The 22,687-nt window shown below is 42.9% G+C and overlaps 1 protein-coding gene across 1 annotated transcript in view; it reads left to right on the forward strand.

The window, feature by feature from the left end:
* Positions 1-7,364: 7,364 nt before the first annotated feature.
* Positions 7,365-22,687, forward strand: part of CMTM4 (CKLF like MARVEL transmembrane domain containing 4) — a 32,841-nt gene continuing 17,518 nt past the window's right edge. The window contains exons 1-2 of the mRNA XM_015873982.2: positions 7,365-7,934; positions 20,996-21,172. Of these exons, the coding sequence (XP_015729468.1) occupies positions 7,749-7,934; positions 20,996-21,172 (363 nt within the window). The 5' untranslated portion in view covers positions 7,365-7,748. The remainder of the gene's footprint in view (positions 7,935-20,995; positions 21,173-22,687) is intronic.

The following is a 22,687-nucleotide window of genomic DNA, read 5'->3' on the forward strand; positions in this document are numbered from 1 at the left end:
ATTCAGGTGGAACTCAGCTTTCCCTTTGATGTAAATCTTCCAGCCCTTCTGGTGCAGCCCTTATAATAACGAATTATTTGTTCTACGATCCACTCAGATTTTGCAGAGAAGTTGATGTAAGCACAAGTAATTAAGGAAGTCAGCAGTCTGAACAAATGCTTTGGGTCACTGCATGGCTCTGGTTTCACAGCAGAGATGTCTGCAGTGAAATGGTACTGTGCCTTATAATTAGCCATTCCAAGTAGTGGGTGTTGCAGTAGTGAGGGTAGAATCTGATCTAGCATGCATTCTTCCTTCTAGAAAAGTAGAATGGAGTGAGCCCTGATATGTACTTGTATATCAGTGCTTCTGTAACGCTTGGAATTAAAATACTTTTAAAAGAAAATGAATGTCTTGTAAGCGGTAATGTACTGCAGTGCTTCAAAACCATGGATGTGTAAATTTTAAATGTAGGTGGGGCGTCGAAGTCTGCCTTCAGCTGGCTTAAAAAAACCAATTAGTTGTATCAGTGTTAGACATTTCTTGTGCCAAATATAGCAACGCACCTAAGAGCATAGTGCTCACACTGTTTAGAGATATGATTGTTGTAAAAGGCTTGAATTACCCATACTGGCTGGCATGGACGTCATGCTAATAAATACATACATAAAAGCTGTCTGTAAGATAATGCTGTAAATGAAGAGGCAGTTAATTTTCGCTTCTGCCATTGTTTGCAGACTTTCTATGTAGTAGATTGAACATTACTGGTTTTAAGTTTTATTTGAAGAAAAAGATCTTTGACTCCTCTCTCCTTGGTAGTTAATTATTAACTATGTTTGACTGAAGGTTTCTGTAGATGCAGTGTTCCAGATGGTGGCAGACTGAGGATCAGTGCCTGTAAGCAATGCTGTGATACACCGTTTTAAGATGGTATATTCTTTGCTTGCGATGTGCCCTTAACAGTTCTCACGTGGCAGATTTTTTAGGCCAAATGCCTTTCAAAGAGCAAATTGCAAAAAAATTCCAAGTGAAAGCAGTTTCAATTAATTTCAGTTTCAGTAGCAGTTACAATTCTAGTGATTTCCCTAATCTGGGTTAGTTTTTTTTCCTGAGCCTTAACTAAGACACTCTGGTTCTTTGTTTCAGAACAAAAGCTTAAATAGCAATGTCTGACCCTGAAGAAAAAAAGTTGTTTTGGCCATGCAAGAGAACTGAATTTGGGTGCAGAAGCTGATTGAATCGTGCACAAGCTACCTTTGAAAAGTGATTTTTCCTCTATGAATGTAGGCTTAAAGAAGCTGTTGGTGCTTGTTCATGTTGAGCACTCAGTGTTGCTTTATGGTCACGTTAAAAATGTCATCCCTCTAGAAGTGCTTTAGAACAGTTTCAAGAGCTATTCAAAATATACAAAAAGGATAACATTGGTGTTCTAGGAATGGTCTTACACAAACACTGAAAGAATTTGCAGTAAAATAGTGAAGGAATAGGAAAGGAAACAAGGAATCCTAAATCTCTGACACTCAGTTTACCAGATTGACAGCACTGAAAAGAACAAGGACTTCTCTTTGAGAGATTTGAGGGATTGAAGTGACAGGATTAGAACTGAGATAAATGGCAGGAAAAGAGGGAATATGATTACTGAAAAGACAATGGATTCAGGCAGGTACTGAGGCTTGGACCAGAACAAGTCCACATGTAATTGTTTGCTGGACTTTGAGCCAGAGTGCGGCGTGCCCTCTAACTGCACAGATTGCTCCGAGTGATTGGCTGCAACCTTTGTCTTGCCCTGTGTTGTGCTTGTTCTACTTGGAAAGATCCCAGCCAGGTTTTTGTTCTGACATTGGCCGCTTGACTGCGGTACAAAGTGACTTGAATGACAAAACTTGACAACTAACAGCATCTTTTGGTAATAATTGTTGGCTGCTGTTGTCAGGGGCTAGTTTTGAAAGAAACAAGTGGTGTGTTAGTCATTCCTATATGGAAGAGTATCAGATTGCTGAATTAATACCAACATTCATGTATGTTATAAACCTGAGTTATTTTACATGGGTTTGTTTTCCTGGTAAAAGCACACGTGACCCATGAAAAGACTGGATTGCCAGAAGGCAGCTATAACCAGCAGCTGTTCAACTGGCTGTGTTGGGATGTTTTGATTTAAAAACAAGCAACGCCTTGCGATGCTGTTGTGAAGGGCTGGGAGGTTGCCAGTGAAAGTGGCAGGATCTGAAATATTTAAAAGCTTGCCTGTCGGAATCTCTCCGGATCACCTTTGAGCTGAGCAGAAGTACAGCACAGCTATTAACAGAATGCTGTCATACTTAAAATATTTCACTTTGACCACAGTTTTCCTCTTGCTTTTGCATTTGTGCGCTGTCCTATTCTACCCCCTCATTATAAGCAACTTGAGTCTTTTGGGCCACTTCAGTTGAGAAGGATCTCAGAGATCGCTGAGCTAATACCAGTTGCATGAAAATTAGTAGAGAAGACAGATCCAAGACTTCCTGTGCTTAGGGAAGCGTTGCCAAGGAAGTTTGGCCAGTCAGCAGGCGAGACAGGCCAAGCGCAGATCTGTCAGTCTGCACACATGGAACCTGGCAGAGCGCTTGCTTTCTTTTGCTCAAGCAGTAGTTCAGGGACATAAATAGGAGCTAAGCCTACTGCGTGTGAAAGGGGACCCTCAAGGGGTGCTGGGTCACTGGGTTTGCTGGGAGGGGTGGGGTGAGTGGGAAGATGGGAAGAGAAGACTGAAGTCTGCGGGGAATTGGGATTTATTAGTTCCGCTTTATACAGCTTTGTAGATTTGGGGCAGTGTGCCTGCCTTGAGTTTATAGCCAGTGATGGAAGACCTGAAATTATTTTTCCTGTTAAAAAAAAAAAAAAAAAAAAGCCCAAACTTTCCATTGCATGTAGAAGACCTTGGAAGTAAAGAAAGAAATACCCTGCGAGGGAAAGAGCCACATTTGCTGAATGTCAAATTTTGTTGCATGTAGGAATTAAGTGCTGTTGAGTGAATTAAGTTCTTTGAACTGTTGTCATGTTAGCTGATGTAAGCAGTAACCGTAGGTAAAACAAATTGCAAAGAATAACTAAAAAATTAACTTTTAAAACCTTTGCAATTCTCCACCAGAGGCAGAAGGAACCGCTTGGTTTGGTTACGTAACAGCAAACAGTATTAAAACAGTTGAGGTCAGTTGTTTTCGCTGGCCCGTTTCATCCATGGAAAGAAAGAATGCAGTGAGTGTACTTCATCTTCGTATTTATTTATACATTTTATTTAAAGCCTGCTGAGAGACCTTTAAAACTCTGTTTGTAAAACGTGGTTTATACAATTTTTCTTCCATCTCCTCAAAAAATAGAAATGATCTCTCTCCCTCCAAGGAGCTGCTGTATCCTCCACACTCCATCTCTTGCTGAAAAACCTCCAGGTACCACAGGGCAGCGTGGCCATGGCCAAGCAGTCAGAGGGAACTGCTGTTCCCTGACCTCCTGTTCTGGGCTTGTGTGTTTTTATGGCATTATTGGAAGAAGACTACCTTTTTTCTCAGTTCAGATTCTTTTCCCCCTCTGTTTCCTGAATAAATGTGGTGCCATGAATAAAGTAAACATCGCTGTCAGTCTCTCTGCATATTTTCAGTGTGCTTCATTATACAGAATTCTTTCAGAAGAAATACAACCCACGGCCTTGGCTGGTTCCCAGCGTCATTAAAAGTCCACTGGCACTTTCCGTAAGAACATGAGGCTTTGCTTCTGTTTTTTATAGAAATTAATTTCACCTCCCTCGTGTAGAAAGTCTGCTGCCCTTCATCCCAGATGTGGCTACAGCGTAATCCCCCTCTGGCACATGCAGGTTGCAGATGTCCATGAAGGCTTTTGGAGGTGAAAGGAGTCAGTGAGTACTTCATTGGCGAGGAAGGCGGGGGGAGAGAACTGGCCAGTAGATGCTGTTGAAGGAGATGTCAATTCCTAATCCAGGAGAAGGAAAGTTCTCTCTGAGTGGCTCATTGTTCATAGCATATAAAATGTTCATCAGAGTGATCTTCTTGCCAGTGGTGTCTTAATTTTTATTCCTAAGGGGAAGTTCTACTTACTGATGGTGAAATTCCAGGAGTGATATTACCCCTCTTCCCCTTCAGTCACCTGTTTACCCTAACCAAAATGTTGGGATTGAGAAGCAGGCACTATCTTCCCATACATATATTACTGTGTTTTGAGAGTGTTCAGTAGAAAAAGCAGTACAAGCATTTATACGTTGTCCTTTAAATTAGTTCCCTTCTCCTGTCTGCTTCTCTTACTACTTCTTTCTGTATGGCTGCTTTGACCCCTAGCTAAGAAATGCAGTTCTTGGGGTGGCTTTGTGTTCAGAGTTCTTAGCCTGGGAGGCTGTGCAGTGCTCCAGCTGTGCTTGGCTGAGGTCAGGTGGGTATTCCAGCCCTGCTCAGCCGTGGCCATCCAATGCCAGTTAGAGATTAGTGACTGTGTGAATCCTGCCATTGCATCCAGTTGTCTTTCTACTGAAAGCCCATCTCAGAACTTGTGGTGTATCCATGTTGTGCATTGCATTATTTTATAACCAACTCAGCACAGTTATTTTCCTGCTTCCTATGCTGCCAGTGGCCACAGAATCGATGTGTGCATGCCACACTCAGGCTGTGAAAATGGAGAATTTGCTGAACTAAGGCACTTAAAACTACCAGATGTTTCCCTAAAGCAAGTTCATTATTACATTTTAAGATATATATATATGTATATAAACTGTAAAGTTGAGAGTGCTTCAGAATTCTTTTACATTGAGAAATTCAAGGGAAAAAATCCTCTTGAAGCCTGAGTTAAACTCTAATCACTGCTCAGCTCTCTTGGAATTTGGCAGCGTCCCAGTGCTCCTTCCCTTTCGTAGGTCATGTGGAAATACTGGAGCGTTTTCTTAAAGGACCTCTCTGCTCTGTTCAGGTACTTGCAGAGATGTAGCTTTCCTGTTAGGATTCTAATTCCTTTCACACTTTAACTGCATTTTCCTCACCATAAGCAATGTTCAGATCTACAAGATTCTGTGTATCAGCTTTAGAATGTTCTGTGTGTTAAAACTATACCAATGTATCTTCTAAAATCTGGTTTTATGTTGTTACAGTCACTTGCAATAGAACCATACATTAGTCTTGAAAATGAGATTCAAATATGTTTAATTAGATGAACCCAGGAGGAGTTCACAAGTTTATTAAAAGCTGTGTGTTGAAGGCTGAAGTTTATTACAAGCTGTATGAGTAGCTGAGATGAGCTCAGTCTGATCCGCAATAATATTTAAAATCCTCGTTTTTTACACTGGATTATCACTTGGTTGTGGTTTATCACCACAGTCCTGGAGATTCTTTCTGACAGGGGATGTTTAATTCTGCCGAAGCTGGCTTCACTGTTCTGTAGAAACACAGGTCTTTAATTACAGCACCTGTGAACAGCATCCAGGTTCTGCTTGTTTCCACTCTTCACTCAAACTGATGCAGGATGTGAAGTCTCCTCTGACAAACACAACGACGTGGCTATTAGCTCGATGCTGTGATGTTATCCCGAGTGCCGATCACTGACACAGTTCCCCATTTTCCTCCTTGTGTTCAGGCGTGCAGTGAGATAGGAGGCTTTGTTTGAAAGGCCCGTGAACTTGTGAAACAAAGTTATCTGAAAGCAATGCAATTTGCCTTGGATGAATGCAATGACCTTTTTACTGGATCGATACATTTATTTACGTATTAAATATAGACTTCTTTTTTTTTTTTCCTTCAAGTGCTATGGAGCAGAGTGAAAAGGTGCCGTATCAGGCAAGAATGTGTGTAAAGGATTCCTTTGTTAAATGTTGGCAGAAACCTCACAAGACCTTGCCAAGTCTGTCCAGCCCACCCACCCATCCGGGAGGATGCCAGAAAACCCCCCAGTATGGCTTGGTATTGGCTGTGTGCCACTTACAGCATGGGAAGCTCACTGTACGCTTCACAGTGCCCAAAGGGGCAGCGTGGCCGTGGCTGCTGATGCCAGCACTGCTGCCCTGCACACAGGTAGAATGTCTGAAACCACGGACTGTGACGGTGTCAATGCTCTGAAAGCACGGCCCATAACTGTGTTCAAATAAGGTTACAGAGACTCGCAACAAAGAGAATGCTTACCGTGCTTTCACAATGCAGGCAATTAGCTCCCTGAAGAATGGAGTGTTTTTGGTGCATTCATACCTTGCAGCATTCTCGGAGTGCTTTGATGATTTTAAATGGGTTTAGACTTTGTGTCCTCCACTTTATAGGGAAAATGAAGCTTTTTGGAAGCGAAAAATGGCATTGAGGCCTGTCTCATTCTTGCTTTTTTCCTACATCAGCCATCTCTCCCCTTCTGCAGTGCCACCTTTTTTCTCTCTTGCTGCTGTTTAGATTGGAAGTGCAGGAGATAAATCAAAACACTGGTTACTGGATGTCTAGAGATGTTACATTGCACACAACAGCTTTCTCAAAGCAGCCTGTGAGCTCCTCCAGACAAATGCTGAATGCAGGGGTACCTGTGGAAATCCCATGTGTGTGAAACAGCTGCAGAGCATGAAGATTAGAAAGAATCTAGAAAAGCTCTTGTAAGTGGCAGCCACCTTGCTGCGATGTTTGCTGCAGGAAAGGAGCTTTGAGGGACTTCTCATTTTCCCAGAACTATTTAAGATCTGAAATACGAGACTGTAGGAACCTGTTAGTCCATCACAGACAGCGCTGTGCCACCACACGGTTTCCCCCTCATATCTGTGATTTTGTGGTGTTAGGCTGCTTTGGTATGGCCTGAGGATCAGAGGTTTTCATCCTTTTCCACACCTTGCTTATATTTTCTTTTTCTGCCATTTGCTCTTTGGTGAAAGGAGGTATTTTTGTTTTATTGGCTGTATTCCCTTGTTCTTCATTTACTGGAGAATATCAGCCTCTTCCAGCGCCAGGATGCACCCGTGAGGCTATGAAGATATCTCTCACCCTGTGTTGTTGGGAGAAAGCAAAATGTGATGGCAGAAGGCTCAGGCGAGGGAAAAGTGCTGGAGGAATTAATGTACACATGAAAATCCTGTGACAGCGATGAGGGATTCAGCAAGGGCCGCAGTTCTTTTTTTTCCCTACAAACGCAAAGACCACCTTGAATGACCCAGAACGACGGCAGCGCTGCTTTCGATACGTGCCGGTTCAGCGACGGTCAATACAAACAGGTAACGACCAGACGGAGCGCCAGGCCCGCGGGGCGCAGTGCAGGACACGGTGCGGGGCCGGGCAGGTGCTGCCCCTCCCCAGCCGGGAGGTTCCGGGCGGGGCGGTCAGGCCCGGCCCCGGGGGCAGGTGCCGGGCAGGGCCGGGGGGCGGAGCGGGCTGTGTCCGCCATTTCCGCTGAGCGCAGGGGGGCGGAGCGGCGGCTGTAACAGTAACGTTCCCGGCTGGAGCTGCCGCGCCGACACGGGAGCGGCGGGACGGAGCGGGCCGAGGGGCGGCGGGAGCCTCGGGAGCGTCGTGCCGGGCGGCGCTACGCGGGCACGGCGGATCCGCGCTGCTCTCGGCGCTGCGTAGGGCGCCCCCCTGCGGCGGGGCGGGCGGGGGCGGGTTGGTTGTCCCGCCATTGGGGCAGCTGCTGAGGCGGCCGGACCGGGCCGGGGCGCAGCGCCATGAGGCGGCCCAGCGTCCCGCTCCGCTCCGCCTGACGGGATCCATCGCGGCCGAGCACCGTCATGCGGCCGGCGCTCCGCTAAGCAGCTCGGGCAGCGCTTCGAGCCCGGCACCATGAGGAACGGCGAGGACCTGGAGGGTTTCGACGGGGAGGCGTCCAGCACCTCCATGATCTCGGGGGCCAGCAGCCCCTACCAGCCCACCACAGAGCCCGTCAGCCAGCGCCGAGGGCTGGGCGGCCTCCGCTGCGACCTGGATTACCTGCGGGGAACCTTCGGCGGGATCAAGCTGGCCGAGGTGGTGAGTACCTGAGGGCGGGGGGCTGAGCTCCATCGCTGCCCGAAGTGAAGGGTAACCCTGAAAACAAACAGAAAAGGAAACAAAGAAAGCACAAACGTTTCTGCAGTCTGAAGGACTTTATGTAGCGTTTATTCATCCAGTGCTGCCCAGCTCCGTCGCTTGGCTGGAGCCCTCGGGGGGCTCTGAGCACCTCTGCGGTCACAGTGTGACGGCTCCCGGCCCGTCAGGTGCTGCTGATGGTGGGATCCGTCTGGGTCACGATTCACAAATGCACGTTGTTCACGTTCTTGAAATTAGCAAATGGACTTTGTTTTAAAATAGATCTGAAAACGGCAGTAAGTTGGAAATAGGTTTCTATGTAGTTTCTTACGAGGTGTTACAAACGGTTTCTGTAAAATTTCAGTAAGTTCTTTGAGAGCTGTAGCATTAAACAAACAAAACAGAGCTCATATGTGTTACCTCAGTGTTCAGAACCACTGCAGTCTGTGTGAGATAGTGCTTGCATGTCCAGGTTTCACACATGGTGCAGTCAGTAGCCCAGGTCCAGCAGTGAGCACAGGTCACAGCAGGTTGTGCTGTCGCCATGTTTACAGAAACCCAATCAAACTCAGCACTTAGAAATGCCTTCTGTGCTCTTGTCCCAGTGCCATAGAGTGTTATGTGAGTGTCCTGAGCAGGGAATGGTTCATGTTTTCAGCAGTGTGGCTGGAGGACCTGCTGTGCTGTGTGGTACCAACCTGTTGCTGTGTGGTACCAACCTGTTGCTGTGCTGCTGAAGCCAGCCCTGCAATACAAGCTGTGCAGTGGGGCTGCCCAGTAGGTGAAATACGTCCACCTTCAGGATCCTTGTTTCTTATCCCACACTGATCTCTCCTGTAATATGCTGCTAACTCCAGCCAGTCACCTGGAATGCCATTCAGCGAGTGGCCATTGATTGTAAGTAAATAAATCCACTGTTGTTAGGACAGTGTTTTAAAACGTTGTTATGAAAACATATGGGTCTATATGGAACTAATTTCAAAGGTTTGCGGGATGTGCCCCGCTGGAGGCACGCTGTAGTGTGTGTGTGCAGCATGTGAATGCAGCAGTCAGAAGCTGACCAAGTGCATTAGTTGGTGTAGGCTGGAGGCCTGTGCAGCACCTCTGTGAGCTCCACCTCTGTGTAGTTGTGCTCCATAGGAGCTGTGTGGCTCGTGGTAATGACCGGTGGGGCAAGGTGCTGAGTTCTGCACGCTGACTGAATGCAGAGCGGTCCTGGAGGAGGAAGAACTCATTCCATGATGCACTGAATTGACTAATTTGCCAAATGTAATTTAGTTGTTATAATACTTAATAATGCCTTTTAATGTACTGTGGGAACTGAAATGTGTCCAAGGCTGTTGTGCAGTGCTGACTTGTTTTTACAAACGAGGAGGAACTCCCTTATTGCACAGCTGGAACCTTCCCTTCCCCCCCAAAAAAAAAGTTTGAGGTAAAAAAAAGTCTCTGAGTATTGGTTTAAGAAAGAGCTGCGGCAGGAAGGATGACAGTGCACATGCTTCATTTAGCATCAGGGGCTGTGTTAGGTTGGCAGGCAGAACTGTCAGTTGAGGACAAGCACTGCCACTTGCATTCATCTCCCACCGAAGGACTCCCACAGCTCTGGTGCTGTGTGTGGGGTAGGGCTGCTGGGTGCTGCCAGGTTGGCATCCACGTGTCTCATTTTGGCTCTCAAAAGATGGAACCAAGAATGAGGAAAAGGCAAAAGGCTGAAAGGAAAGGCAGAGGGCCATGAGGTTGCTTACATTGCTGTGGATTTGACTTCATCCATTTGAAACGTTGCTGAAGGAGTTGCTGCGAGATGGAAAGCAGTGTGAGGGGTTGGCCTGTGGGGTAAGCAAAGTGCTGCTAGATGGGAGAACAGTTTTAGCTCATCTTCTGTATCTCAAGAGAATACACCATAAACCTTTCGAGGGGCCGTGCCGCATTGCAGTGTGGTAGTGTTGATGGTTCATGTCGTGGTCAGCACTTTCCAGATCTTCACTTGGCTTTCATTTCCTCAGCTCCCAGATAAGGGTGAGCAGCATTGCGTGTTGTTGTTAAAGATAAAGTAGTATGTGAACCAAGAGATCTATTTTAATATTTGGGATTCTCATTAGTCAAGGCTAAGTTTAGCAACTTTGTGGTACGTATGGCTGACTGCTATGACTACTAGCATTTAATGTAAAGACTAGTGAGGAAGCAATAGGAAGATGCCCTGTAGAAGAGCAAAGCATTGAGCAGGCGTTACCTTTTTTTGGCAGCTTTGTTGTTAGGTGAGATTTGCTGAACAGCTCTTTCAGCTGCAACTTGCCATTGCGATGGGACAGCTGTATGTGTGTGTTTAGATGTGTGAGGAAGCACCTGGTGTGATGGTGGCTGTGAGCCTCTTTGGGACGAGGGTAGGTAGGTGTGCTGAGCAATGGGTCACATTGGGATGGGAGAAGGCAAGAGAAGTTAGTACCCTTGTGTGCTGTGTGGGGGTGTGATGGCTGTGCTTGGACATGAGAGCAGAAAAGCTCTGCTATTTATTTTCATTTCTCTCTGGCATCTTGCAGAATCTTATCGTTATTACTGGAGTTGGGTGTCAGAATATATTGACTGAAATTCCTGTGGCAAATCGTGGCTGCCTGCTGTCTGCTTCCACATCTCTTTGGGAACTGCAGTTCCTGGTGGGTTTCTTATCAGGGCACCAGCTGAGTGGTGAGGAAACAAGTGCGGATCCTGATGAGAGTCCCACTGCTCTTGTTGGAATCCTGCTGAGTTTCCACAGGCAGTTGATTCAGGATCAAGCAAGTGGAGCGCTTACCTACAAAACTGTACTGAGCCTGTTCTTGTGATGTTGGTGTAGTTTGTAGCGGTTCATCTGGAGCAGCAAGATTGCAGAGCAGCCTTCTGATGGAAAGTGTCATAAGCCCTTACGGTGTGTTGCCATGGGGAGGGTGGCTGTTGGTGGCAGGTAGTGGTGTGACCCCTGCGGCTCAGACAACACTAGATATGTTCTTCATGTGCCAGTTCCAAAAATCCATCAGATTTCTCTTCTAGGAGATGATGCTTCTGCCTGGGAGGTCTCGGGGCTGCAAGTCACTGATGAGCAGACTGGGACGTATCGCTGCGTGCTTCTCTGGTCTGGTTCCCGTTCTGTGTGTTATTGCTTGTTGGTGGAGGCAAGATTTTGGGCTCAATGAAATCTGGTGGGAATAGCAGTTCATATGGTCACAATTTTCTGAATAAAAAGGTCCATCTTCATTGGTGGAGAGTAGCTGAAGGTTGGAAAAAGGGTGGGGGGTTTAGTTTGTTTTTTGTTTGTTTGTTTTGTGTGTGTGTGTGGCTTACTATCATCGTATGTTCCCAGATCCAGACATTGGTTAAGGCCAGGACTACACTAAAGGTCTTCTGTTTCTTCTGTGTGAAAAAATAAAAGTGCAAAAGCCTGTAGCAGTTACAATACCTTCATGTACCTGCAATAATTCTATTGAGAGTTCTCACTGCTTATAATAGGAAAAAAAATACATAGTTCCAAGCAGTAACTGCCAGCTACTTGAACTAACCAGCCGTCGTGTTTCATTATCACTGCACTCCTGTGCCTTCAGCTCATAATCTCCCCATCCAGAAGTGATCAGGGTGGGATGATTTGGGTGTCCCACTGCTCAGTGTGATCCAGCGCTCAGTGTGATCCAGCGCTCAATGTGATCCAATGCTCAGCATCTCAGGGCTTGAACAACTCTTCCCCACTTTGTTGTCCTGTGATCTACCTGCCGTACTCCATGCACCTCTCCTGGTATTTCTGTGGGTTACACTGGTGCTTTATAGCCATTCTGCAATTAGCTGTAGCTCCCGTGCTGTGTTCTGGTGTAATTTCCAAACAGCAAATTTGTGTTTGTGTAAGAAGTCCTTGTGACTCTGCGTGTCGTATGTTGTGCTTGGGTTCTTGGTGCTGTTTGTAGCTTCTTTTTTAGGAGCTGAGAGCTTGACATTGGATACTGCTGATGTTTGGTATCTGACCCTAGAAAAAGGACTTAAAATATCATATTAAGAGGATAATATTTTTAATACACAAATGTGCTTAGAAATCCAATGTAGGTAGGCCGTGTCTGTTGGGTTTCTCTGAGATGCTTCATTTCTCTTTGGAAAGTTTTTCTTTAAGCATTGTTTAAATGTTGCTTTGTGGCCATATTTTTATACTGACTTTGACCACAGTAGGAGAAGTGAGGAGATAACACCAGCTCGCTTTGATTTTTGTTGTTTCTGTGTGTGTAAGGGAAAGGTGATGGCTTTAATCCATGGGAAAAGCCATTTTTGTTGTTCTCTTTCATGGTGTTTAAGTACCATCTGGACATGGGTTGTTGTCCTACTGCTGCTAAACACGTAATTCTGGTTAGAAATTTACCTTTAAGATGCTGGATGGTTTTAAATTCTGCCTTCAGGAAAAAAGTTCAGTAATCTCTAATTTATATGCTCTATTTTTCCCCACTGTTATGAGGCAGTGTAAGTAGTACTAGATACATAGTACTCATTGCAGATGCTGTAATTCTAATAGGGTTATGGTTTGGAATGCAGCTTCTTTTCATCTTTCTGGTGCACTGCTCAGCATGGAGAAGACTGAGAGGGAATCTGATCAATAGTTACAGTATCTAAGGGGCAGGAGTCATCTGGATGGAGCCAGGCTTTTTTCTGCAGTGCTCAATGACAGAACAGGGCAGTGAGTGCAGACTGGAACATGGGAGCTTCCATAGGAAGGTGAGAAAAAACTTCTTTCCTATGTGGCTGAGAGAGCACGGGGCCAGGCTGTGCAGAGAGGTGATGGAGTCTCCTTCTGTGGGGATATTGAGACCCGCATGGACCCTTTGCTGTGCAGCCTGATGTCCGAAGCTGCTCAGCAGGCGTTGGACTCCATGACCTTCAGAGGGCCCTCCCAACCCCTGCACTTCTGTGATGAGCCTTCCCAGAGATTTAATTATCACTTTAAGGTAAGATGAGGAGAAGGACTAGAAATTTAAGAGGTTGTGGTTTTCTTGTAACGTAAGCAGGACAGGAGGAATCAGTTACTTCTGTTGCTGGTTAATGCAGTTTGCCAGTTCATCTTTATACTTGTTGATAGTCATCACCCTCTGCTTAGAGGTGTGTGTCAGAAGTGCCCTCCTTGCTTCCTGCAACCAGTAATTCAGTACTGAAAGTTTTTATGTGGTCCTGCAGAGCAGCATGGATTGAGCTGTGATCGATCTCAATGTGTAGTAATGCCGAAGGTGAAGTTAGTAGCTTTCTGTACTTTTGTACAATTTAAACCTAAATGTTCATGCAGTCATTTCATAATATTTATTACAGCAATACTTAAGTGCTGTAAGTAATAACGTTTGGTCACTTTTAGCTCGTGAAATAATTTTGATTCTAATAATTGACATTATGACTTGAACGTGATGAATAAATTAATTAGGAGTTTAATCATGCGCTGTTCTAAAATAAACTAATAGTTGCACCTAGTGCTTGGAAACATCTTGACTAACTTAGATGAATCCTTGTAGTGAATATTAGGATCTTTCAATTCAATGTGATGGTATTGCTTGGTAGCATCTTCAATGCACTTAGGAAAATAGTGCTTCTCCAGAGCTACAGGAAGGTTCCTGAGTGCTGGCTGCATGCCCTGCATGGTTGTGGGACAGTTACAGTGGCAGCCCACGAGGTCAAGGCAGTGTTGGCAGAGCCTGAAGGCTTTTGTGTAGTTAACAGTGTTTAATAGTTCTCAGGCTGTGGTGTGAGAGCTTGTTTCAGTCCTGGGGCGGATCAGTTCCTGAGTTGTAAAATTCCAACTAGGTGAATTTGCCATTGTGCAGCGAGAGCCTGTGGGTTCCTTTCTGTTTGGGATGGCTGTAATGCAGCCTGAACAGCAGGATGGGCTGAGGGCTTCACACATTCCCCAGTGCAGCTGGCAGCGCGCTTTAATGTTCTGGCCTACATCTATTTTTTTTCATGTTCTGTTTTACCAGTATGTCTAGACTCTTTTTGCCTTTTAAGGCATGGCATCTAAGGGAGCCTTCAGATTGCAATCTTGGGAACGCTGGGATCGCAAGGACATTTTGCACCATTTCCTTTAAACAAAAACAAACCCGAAAAACTTTAATGGATTCCTTAGGACTACTCGAAGTTCTTGATTGTTTTCTCATTAAAATTCCTTTCTTGTTTTAGTAGTTGTGGGATGTTTGATGTTTTCTTATAATTTGGATTAAATGGAGCTTTAAAGGATACGGACTGATTACGATAGTCTTAAAAGAGAACTTTGCTTACTCTGAAGTGCCGTGAGGATTACACGTCAAATACCGTGACAGATGCAGCACACCTTTAGTTTTTAAAACCAGTTAATTTATTCTTCTGTTTGTTGTAGAATTTACAGAGCTGTGTTTTAATGTTGGTAGAACTAGTGTGGTTTCCAGTGCAGGTTGGCTTATGAATGACTGTGGGTACATAAAAGCAGACCAGAAATGCTGATTTATTTTTTTTCTTTTTTTTTTCTTCTTTTTTTAGGAGCTGAGTTAGGGATTGTCTTAACTGCAGGAGTAGCCCACATCTTTATCCGTGATTTAGGAATCACACAGGTGTGATGTCAGGAACATGTTGTGTTCCAGCAGTGTGTGTGCCCAGCCTATAGAACGTGTGCAGCCCAAAGACAAAAACAGGGCAGCTGTATAGAGCTGATTTTTTTTTTTTAATGGCAAAGGTATGATAAGTTATGAGTTCTTGTGGCTTGATGTAATAGAAAACATGTTATCATTCTTGAACTAGTAAATGCTGAAACAAGACCAGGGCCTTTCAGTGCAACTAACAATCATGAGAGTTGTTAAGACAAACCACTCATCGTGGGGAAGCTCCAATGCATCTTCCTCTTCCTCCTCTTCCTCGGTGTTAACAGGGAGAGGGTTGCTAAACTTTTTTTGAACTCAGTTGTTGAGAAATTTTTTCCCCATTCTGTTTCCTAGTCAGTTTTTACTGTGTTACTATTTTAATAACACTGCATGAGTATGACTAGCAGTAAATGGGACTCCTGGAAAAGCATTTTGTTCTTCCTCCTTCCCTCCTTCTGCCTCTGTAAGTGCAGCTGCCAGCGACTGAGGAGGATGCAAAGGATTCAGAGTGAACGGAATTAAATTTAGTGCAGCACTGAAGAAATGTGTGATGTTTTTCTGCCTTAGACCCAGCATGTCTAAGAACATGGTACGCAAATGCCAGTCAAATGGGATAAAATTAGACTTGAAGAAACTGAACTGAGTAGCTTCACATTTAAAGAATGTCCACTTTTGTCTTCATAGCCGTCTGCCTGTGGATGTATTACTTGTAATGCTACAATGGGTTTTCTTTAAGAATGGTATTAATGTAATATGAAAAAAACCCAAATCATTCAGTTGAACAGGAACAGGAAGAGCTATATTTGTTTTTCTTTAAAAGCAAACAAACAGAAAAACCCAAACAAAACAAAAAAACCCACCTGACCTCAAACATTTCCCTACTGCAAAACATACCGTGTTTTACAGTATCTGAGCTGCAGTTGGCTTTGCATACACGTAGCAGATAAGAACGTTTGTTGTATAGGTGTGTGCAGGCAATACGCAAAACATGGTATTGATGCACACAGAGCAGGAAATAAGTCACCATTTGTAGATTTCTTTCATTCTAGATTCCATGACTGATTTCAGCTGTAGAACTTGTGTGTTTCTGTTTGAGGCAGTTGAGGATCTCTTCTGTTATTAGTTCAGTCTAGGTTTGTTTTCTCAGTTTTGACATACTTAGTATTTCAGTCAAGAATCTTTCTGTTGTTAACTTTGAGCCTTAAGAAGTTACGCTCGTTCTTACATGACTCCTAAAATGCGCCAGCAAAATGTTTCTGGCCTCAGAAATATGTTCTGTATTTAGAGTTGGTCTTCTGCCTAAGTAGAGGAAGGGAAGTCAGCAGTGGATGAATCCTTGGAAGGTTACAGAAGATGGATGGTGGTGGTGGCAAACTGTCAGCTGATTTAGTAAAGATTCCACAATATTTAATGTGCCAAAAGTTTGCTGTGTTACACCCAAAAGGGAAGGAAGGAGCAGTGGAAACTCGATTGCAGCTACGTGGAACCTTGAAGGTGCCATGAGGATCTGAAGTCTAAATAATCCTGGTATTGTTTCTATCATCACCAAATACCAAATCCAAGTTGAGTTCTGGTCTCTTCTTGAGTTCTTCCGAATTTGTTCCATGTTGTATTTTGTGCCATTTGAGCACAGCTTACGCAGGGTGCTGAGTTCTTGTGCTCGCTTCAGCTTCCTTCTCTGCTAAGCATTGTTTTCCTAAATTTGCCCTTAAGAAAAGCTTAATGCTCATTTGTGATTTAAAGCTCCTTGCAGTCCAATTATCGGAGTTCAGAACACTTTTCGGTCTCAAGGATACAGACGAAGAGCAGGCGGGAAATCAGCCGTTCTTCTGCTTTGGGTAAAAGATGGTTTCCTGCTGGAGGAGCAGTGCTGTGTTTCAGCCATATGACCCCAAATGCTCATCTCTGTGCCAGCTGTTTTAGATGTGGGAAATGCATATGCTTTGCAAGGAATGAGACCCGCTTGGTTTCATACATTAAGTTAGAACTGCTGCGCCAAGTAAATGAGAACAATAAATCTAGATTTTAATTCAAGAAGGTTTAATGTCTTCGGATACTTTAAGTGGTGCAAAAGCAATTTAGTTCTTCTCAATTTTGTGCATGTGTACTTTACTGTACCATTAATTTAAACAGTCTGGATGTAGAAATGTCTTGGTAGTGTGACATTCTCACTGATATTCTGTGGGTATTTTTCAGGCAGAAAAAATGCTGACCATTTAGTGGGTTTTTGGAAATGATGCGTAATCGTGTCATTGAACCACACAGTGTGGCTTTCTGTGCTAACCTCATAGATAAACAGCAAAACTCTCATTTTTTAACTTTGTTTTCATTGCAGAACTGTCATTTTATTTTCTGTTTGAAGCTGTCAGATTATTTTTTAAATTTTTTTTTTTTTTTTTTCCCAAAAAATAAAGCACGGCGTGTTTTCTCTGTGACAGGAGAGTTGCAGTGTTAGTGAGCATGTTTCCGGCGTCAGGGCCTGTCCTAACACATTTTGTCCATTTGGGGAAGTACAGTGTTTTACGTCTGACGCTCCTGCATTGCCAAGATGATGATGTAAATACAAGCCATTTACATAGCCCTAAGGCAGATGATTTCTTCATTAAGTTCTCTTCTACAGGGGAATTGGCAGGAAAATGGAGAATATTACAGTAATGCTATGAAGCTGATGTGCCTGAATTAAAGAATGTTGAATCCAAGTGTGGAGGCTCACTTTCTGTAATTAAAAGGCTCTGAATTGTAGTGGCTTCATCCCTTTCCAGTGAGGAGCTTCTGAATCGAGCCATCAGATGGGCTTTGCTACCCTTTAATAGAGTAGCCTCAGATTGTATGTGAGTTCCCTTGGCAGTCCTGAATGTCCCAAACAGTTACTGCCTAAGAGGTTGACAGTTACTTAAAACCGAAAAGCTCCCAAAAACATTATTGGGAAATAGTGCTTGTTCTTGATGCTGTCACTGGAGATAGCTCCCTTCTGCTTTTGCACTGCGCAGTGGGCAATGAGAAATGAGGCAACTGGGAAGTTTCTTCCATCACAGAGCTCAGGGTACACTGCCCCTGCTGGGCTGCAAGTCTGGGCACACCCCGAGCTGTTCTCAGCTCCCCTGTGAAGCTTGTTTTTCTTAATCCTGCTTTTGTTGACCTGGCTTTTGCATCTCCTTTGCTTGGGGGAAGTGTGGTTTTTGCCAGTGCTCTCGGGTGCCTTTGCATAGACCTGTGTGCCCAGTAGAATTAGCAGAAGTGTTTGTAGGGACAGTTTCACATTGAGGCAGTACCTACTTTGTTCCTTTTAGGAAGGGTGGAAGTAGAAGAGAAACCAAAACTAAGCCTCAAAAAGGAGGAAAAAGAAAGAAGAGGTTATAAATGGTACCTAATTGAATGAATTAGGATGGAATAGAAAACTCCCCCAAAGTACTCACTGCAGAGGAAAACAGCTGAAAAGTTTCATTTCATCCATCAGAGGGAATTTTACTGACTATCCAAGAAAGCTGTACCGTGTTGTTAGTAGGAGAGAGCAGTTAGTTCTGGAAGAGGAGATCTCTACCACATTCAACTTGTCATTTTTCTTCAGTGAACCAACCTTGGAATTTCTGCTTCTGGAGAACTTCTGGTTGGTGCAGGAAATATGTTTTCATTACATTTAAGGATCTCTGCAGGAAAAGTGGGCAAAATGGTCAGCTCTAAACCTGCAATGAGTTCTGTCTGAAAATAAACTGAGATGAAGTCTTTCAGCCCTCCTCCAGAAATGCTGTGCAGCCCTCTTGGGTTCGTACTTATGATCAGATCTGTCTGCTTTATTGTTACATCAACCAATTGGTATTGTGTGTGCCAAAATGGCATTAATTCACTGCCTATTTTGCACGATGCATGTGAAATGATCTATTTCATATGCTTCAGAATGCAGTGAAAATGAGTTGTTTTTCTTTCACTGTTAACATGTTGCATGTTTTGTTTGTTTTTTAAGTGAACTTGATCACTGGAAGAACCATAGATAGCTCTTGGCAGCTGCTTTGGCTTGTGTTGCAGAATGTACACAACATTAAGTAATGTAATTAATTGGAGGATGCTCCTGGCAAATATATGTATGTGTAGGGGGACAGGATCATCCCAGTGTTTAAAAAAAAAAAAATGTTTCTCAATAAACACTGATTTTTTTTTTATTTTTATTTTTTTAAAGTGTTTGCAGAAAGGGAAGTTTGCATGGGAGGATGGTTTTTTATGTGGCAATTAATTTGGAGTTTAATTTTTTGTCATAGCATTCAGTGTGAGACAAATAACTGATGGATAACAGCTCGACAGAAGCTCCATCTGCTGCGTAGCCATTGCCCAGCGTAACGACTGGCTTGCTCTGGGTTTTGGCTCCCATAAACAGCTTCAGAACTGCTTATATTTTTAGAAAAGGAACCTAGTATTGTTTCAGCTTGTGCTACAGTATTTTGAGAGAATATTGCAAAACCATTTCCTTTAAAACAATAAAATTTTTATTAGGGTTATAATACATCAGAAGTGGTGTCAAGGACACTGGAGACTTTATTATATTGGAATATTTAAAAGTTTCAGTGTTGCCAATTGACTGTGACTTGTAGCATTAATCCTGGATTTTGATCCCACTTAAGACATTTCAGATTTTTCCTTTTTTAAGATCTCTGTGCTTCTTAGAATTGTGTTTTTCAGTTCTTGAGCTCCTGTTCACAGAAAACATGAACTTCATTGCATGCTGGATTGTAAAATGAAGCTGCTTTCTGGACAGCTTTTTAATTTTTTTTAACTCATAGTTGCATTCTGATTTTCAATGCATGTTGTTGGTTTTTTTTCCCAATCTTCCATAGCTATTCAATGTGAAGGGTAAAACCAACTTCAAGTGTTCAGTCACTGTGTGTCTGTTCAGAATTTGTTTCAGAATCAGCCTGCTCGGTTAGCAAAAATCAGTATGGCATGTGCTGTTGTAAAGACCTCGTGCTAAATGAACTGTGAGAGACTTCCTAGCCAAGTGTGATTTTTTTTTTTTTATTAAAACCTTTTTTTGTTTTAGTCTATTTTTAAGCTTAAATTAGCTACTGTATTCTGAAGTGTGTGGTGAAGGCAATGCATGGGAGTGCTGTCCTGAACATGGAATTACTACTGATGTCAGTGACAAAAATTGTAACTATCCTTTCACAATCTTTTTTTTTTCTTCGTAATGCTATGTTAGCTGATAGGAGACAGGCACAAATTACTACATGAAGTACAGAAAGTGCTGGAAGAGAGGGTGTTTGCAAAAATATGATTGAAATTTGCAAAGAGCAGTTTAGAAGAAGCCAATTGCTATTGTGGCTTCTGCTAGCTTTGGTTTTTGCAAGGCATTCCATTTTAGACACTTAGCTCTGGATAGGCAACTCTGTACGTTCTTCACCCTCAAATTGAAGCAACTTAACTGAGGTCTCAGCAGAATTTTGTGGTGGAGCAAAGAAGTGAATTCTTTCTGAGAAATGTGAGTGGGCTGCTGGGTGGGTGGGTGTTGTCTTGAAAACAAAGCAGAACATTCTTGAAGGCCTTCCTTGCTTGCTGTGGAAAATGTAGGGGAAGCATCCGTGGCGTTGGTTTTCTTTTAGCATTTATTTTTAAATAGGAATCAGTTTGAAACATACACTTAAGTATGTAGGCTTTGCACTCTGTAGATATAATTGGTAGCTAATGTTGCTATGTGTCATCTTCTCTATTTTAGCTTTGTGAATGGAGCAGGTAGTGAGTTCTGCTGTTTTATCCTAAACAGTGAATTGCACTCTATAAGTCTGCACTCTGCCAAGATCACTTTTGAATTGGGTGTGACATACATCTAACTTGGATAATGGTTAGCTTATAGTGCCTGGAGTTGGGTTGTTTTCTGCTCATTAGCTGCTGGTTTTATTTTCTTATCAGTAAAGGAACAAAGTGTGCACATGCTTTTGGAAGCTGGTAGAGATCCTGAATCTGTGCTACTTAGTTTTCAAGCTGATATCGAGTTCAAAATAATAGCTTTATTGAAATGTCTTTAACAATCATGTTATGATGATAATGCATAAATGAGACTGATGCTGGCCCAAAAGAGAGATGCATCTATTCTTTAAATTTTATAATAGCATAAAATGAAATAAAATGTTTGAGGTACCATTTCACATGTTAAGGCAAAGGCCTGAAGGGGTTTCATGCATTTCTGGGTGTCTCCATCACTTTGATGTTGGACTCCTTGTAATTCTCCTAAATCAGACTTTCTTGAACAGGAGATACCCAGAAAGTCTTGCATTAATTTGCTTTTGTTTTTGCTCTTAGGCAGTGCCCTTTTATAAACTGAAATCACACATTCCTGAGTGTAAACTGATCATGTTCCCAATGGAAATTTCAGGAATACTTGTGGCTATTTTCAAAATGTGGAAATCTATTTATATTTTTTCCACTTGTTTTTCTTCCTAGGTTTTGGCACTGATTGCATTCATCTGCATAGAGACCATCATGGAATGCTCCCCTTGCGAAGGCCTTTATTTCTTCGAGTTTGTGAGCTGTAGTGCATTGGTGGTTACTGGAGTTCTGTTGCTTATGTTCAGTCTAAATCTTCACACAAGAATACCGCAGATCAACTGGAATCTCACTGTAAGTTTGTACAAATCCTTGCTGCTAAAAAACATCTGCAGAACTGTTTTTAAGTCTGGTCTTTGAACTTCATTTTCTACTGCTAATGTTTAAGATTCTGTATGTGTGTTCTGTGCTGACTGAAGTGTACAGTTTATGTTACTTTGAATACTAACAGCAGAATGAGCTTTGCAGTGTAGCAAGATTAAGCTATATTAAATAGAGCTAAAATTCTTTTCTGGTAGATTCTGTTTGGAAAGAAAGACTTACTGCTACTGCCAGCAATTACTGTTTGTTGATGAAGTGGATAAAAATGCAGTCTGTATTTATTTAACTTTGACAGATGCGATATTTACAGTAGCCTGTTGTTCTTTCATAAGCTGCTTTTTATATTAGGGTTCTGGTGCTACATATATTTTCTTACACAGATTAATGTAATCATTGGGTAAAAAGATCATAAGCTTTCTCTGAAAGTTAAGCATCAAATTGCTTACACCCCTAACTGTTAAACATGGACTGGCAATGGTTGATATGTTCTCAAATACAAGGAGCTTTGGAAAGGAACTGCTGGCAGTGCACATTCCTTTTGTACAAGTTTCCATTTCCATGCTATATTATGAGTTAAATGTTCAGATTGAGCTGCATAAACACAGATCACAAAATCAACATGAGTCACTCTACCAAAAGATCTGTCATTTTAAGAACAATGTTTATATCAACTCTTGTGCACAGTACGGATAGTACATATATAAATGTATGTTCTAATGTATTTTTGTAAGTGGTGTTGTAGGCTGCTCACAGTAGTTTCTAGGCTTCTGTGTGATTTTTTTTTTTTTTTTTATGTCAGTTGTGTATTTACCGTGACTGTTTGTAAGCCAAAATGACCTCTCTATAATGAGAGTAGAATGTGGAAGTAGATGATTCTTTGTACCCTGGGGTTGCGTGTTTTATTGAGTGGACTTTTCCTAGGAGTACTTATTAAGATTAGATAGATTGAGGAATATGACTGGTAACTGTAGGTGTGGTTGATCCAGGTGACTTGCGAACAAAACCAGTGGAGTCACTGGAATTTTAATTGGTTGTCTTGTCTTTTTCCCTTTCTTCTCTCCTGCTGGTGTTGTCACTGTCTATTCTGGTAGCAAGTTGCAGAGAGAAGGTGATTTCTTTCTTTTACCAGCCTGTTGTTCATTAGGCATCAAAGCAACAGCCCCTAATATTAAGTAGCTCTGAAATATGCTGGTGTGGGACGTATGAGGGCATGATTGTTGCATCAGTGTCACAGAAAATAGTTTTCCTGGTGTGATAAGAGTGGTTTCATAGTGAATACTAGACCCAGCTTATGTTGAAAGTAAGCTTGACCGAGATTATTTTTATCAGGAGACTGGTTGGTGGTTTGCCAAGTGACCATGACTGAGCTGGATCACTGGAAGAGTCAAGTTAATGACTTTGCATGCCCTTGCTCCTTTGTGCAGGTAGCTTTTGTACTGTTGAGCCCTCTGGCATACTTTTATTGCCTACAAGAACACTGTGGCAGTA

This window comes from Coturnix japonica, chromosome 11, assembly GCF_001577835.2.
Source record: "Coturnix japonica isolate 7356 chromosome 11, Coturnix japonica 2.1, whole genome shotgun sequence".
NCBI lineage: Eukaryota > Metazoa > Chordata > Aves > Galliformes > Phasianidae > Coturnix > Coturnix japonica.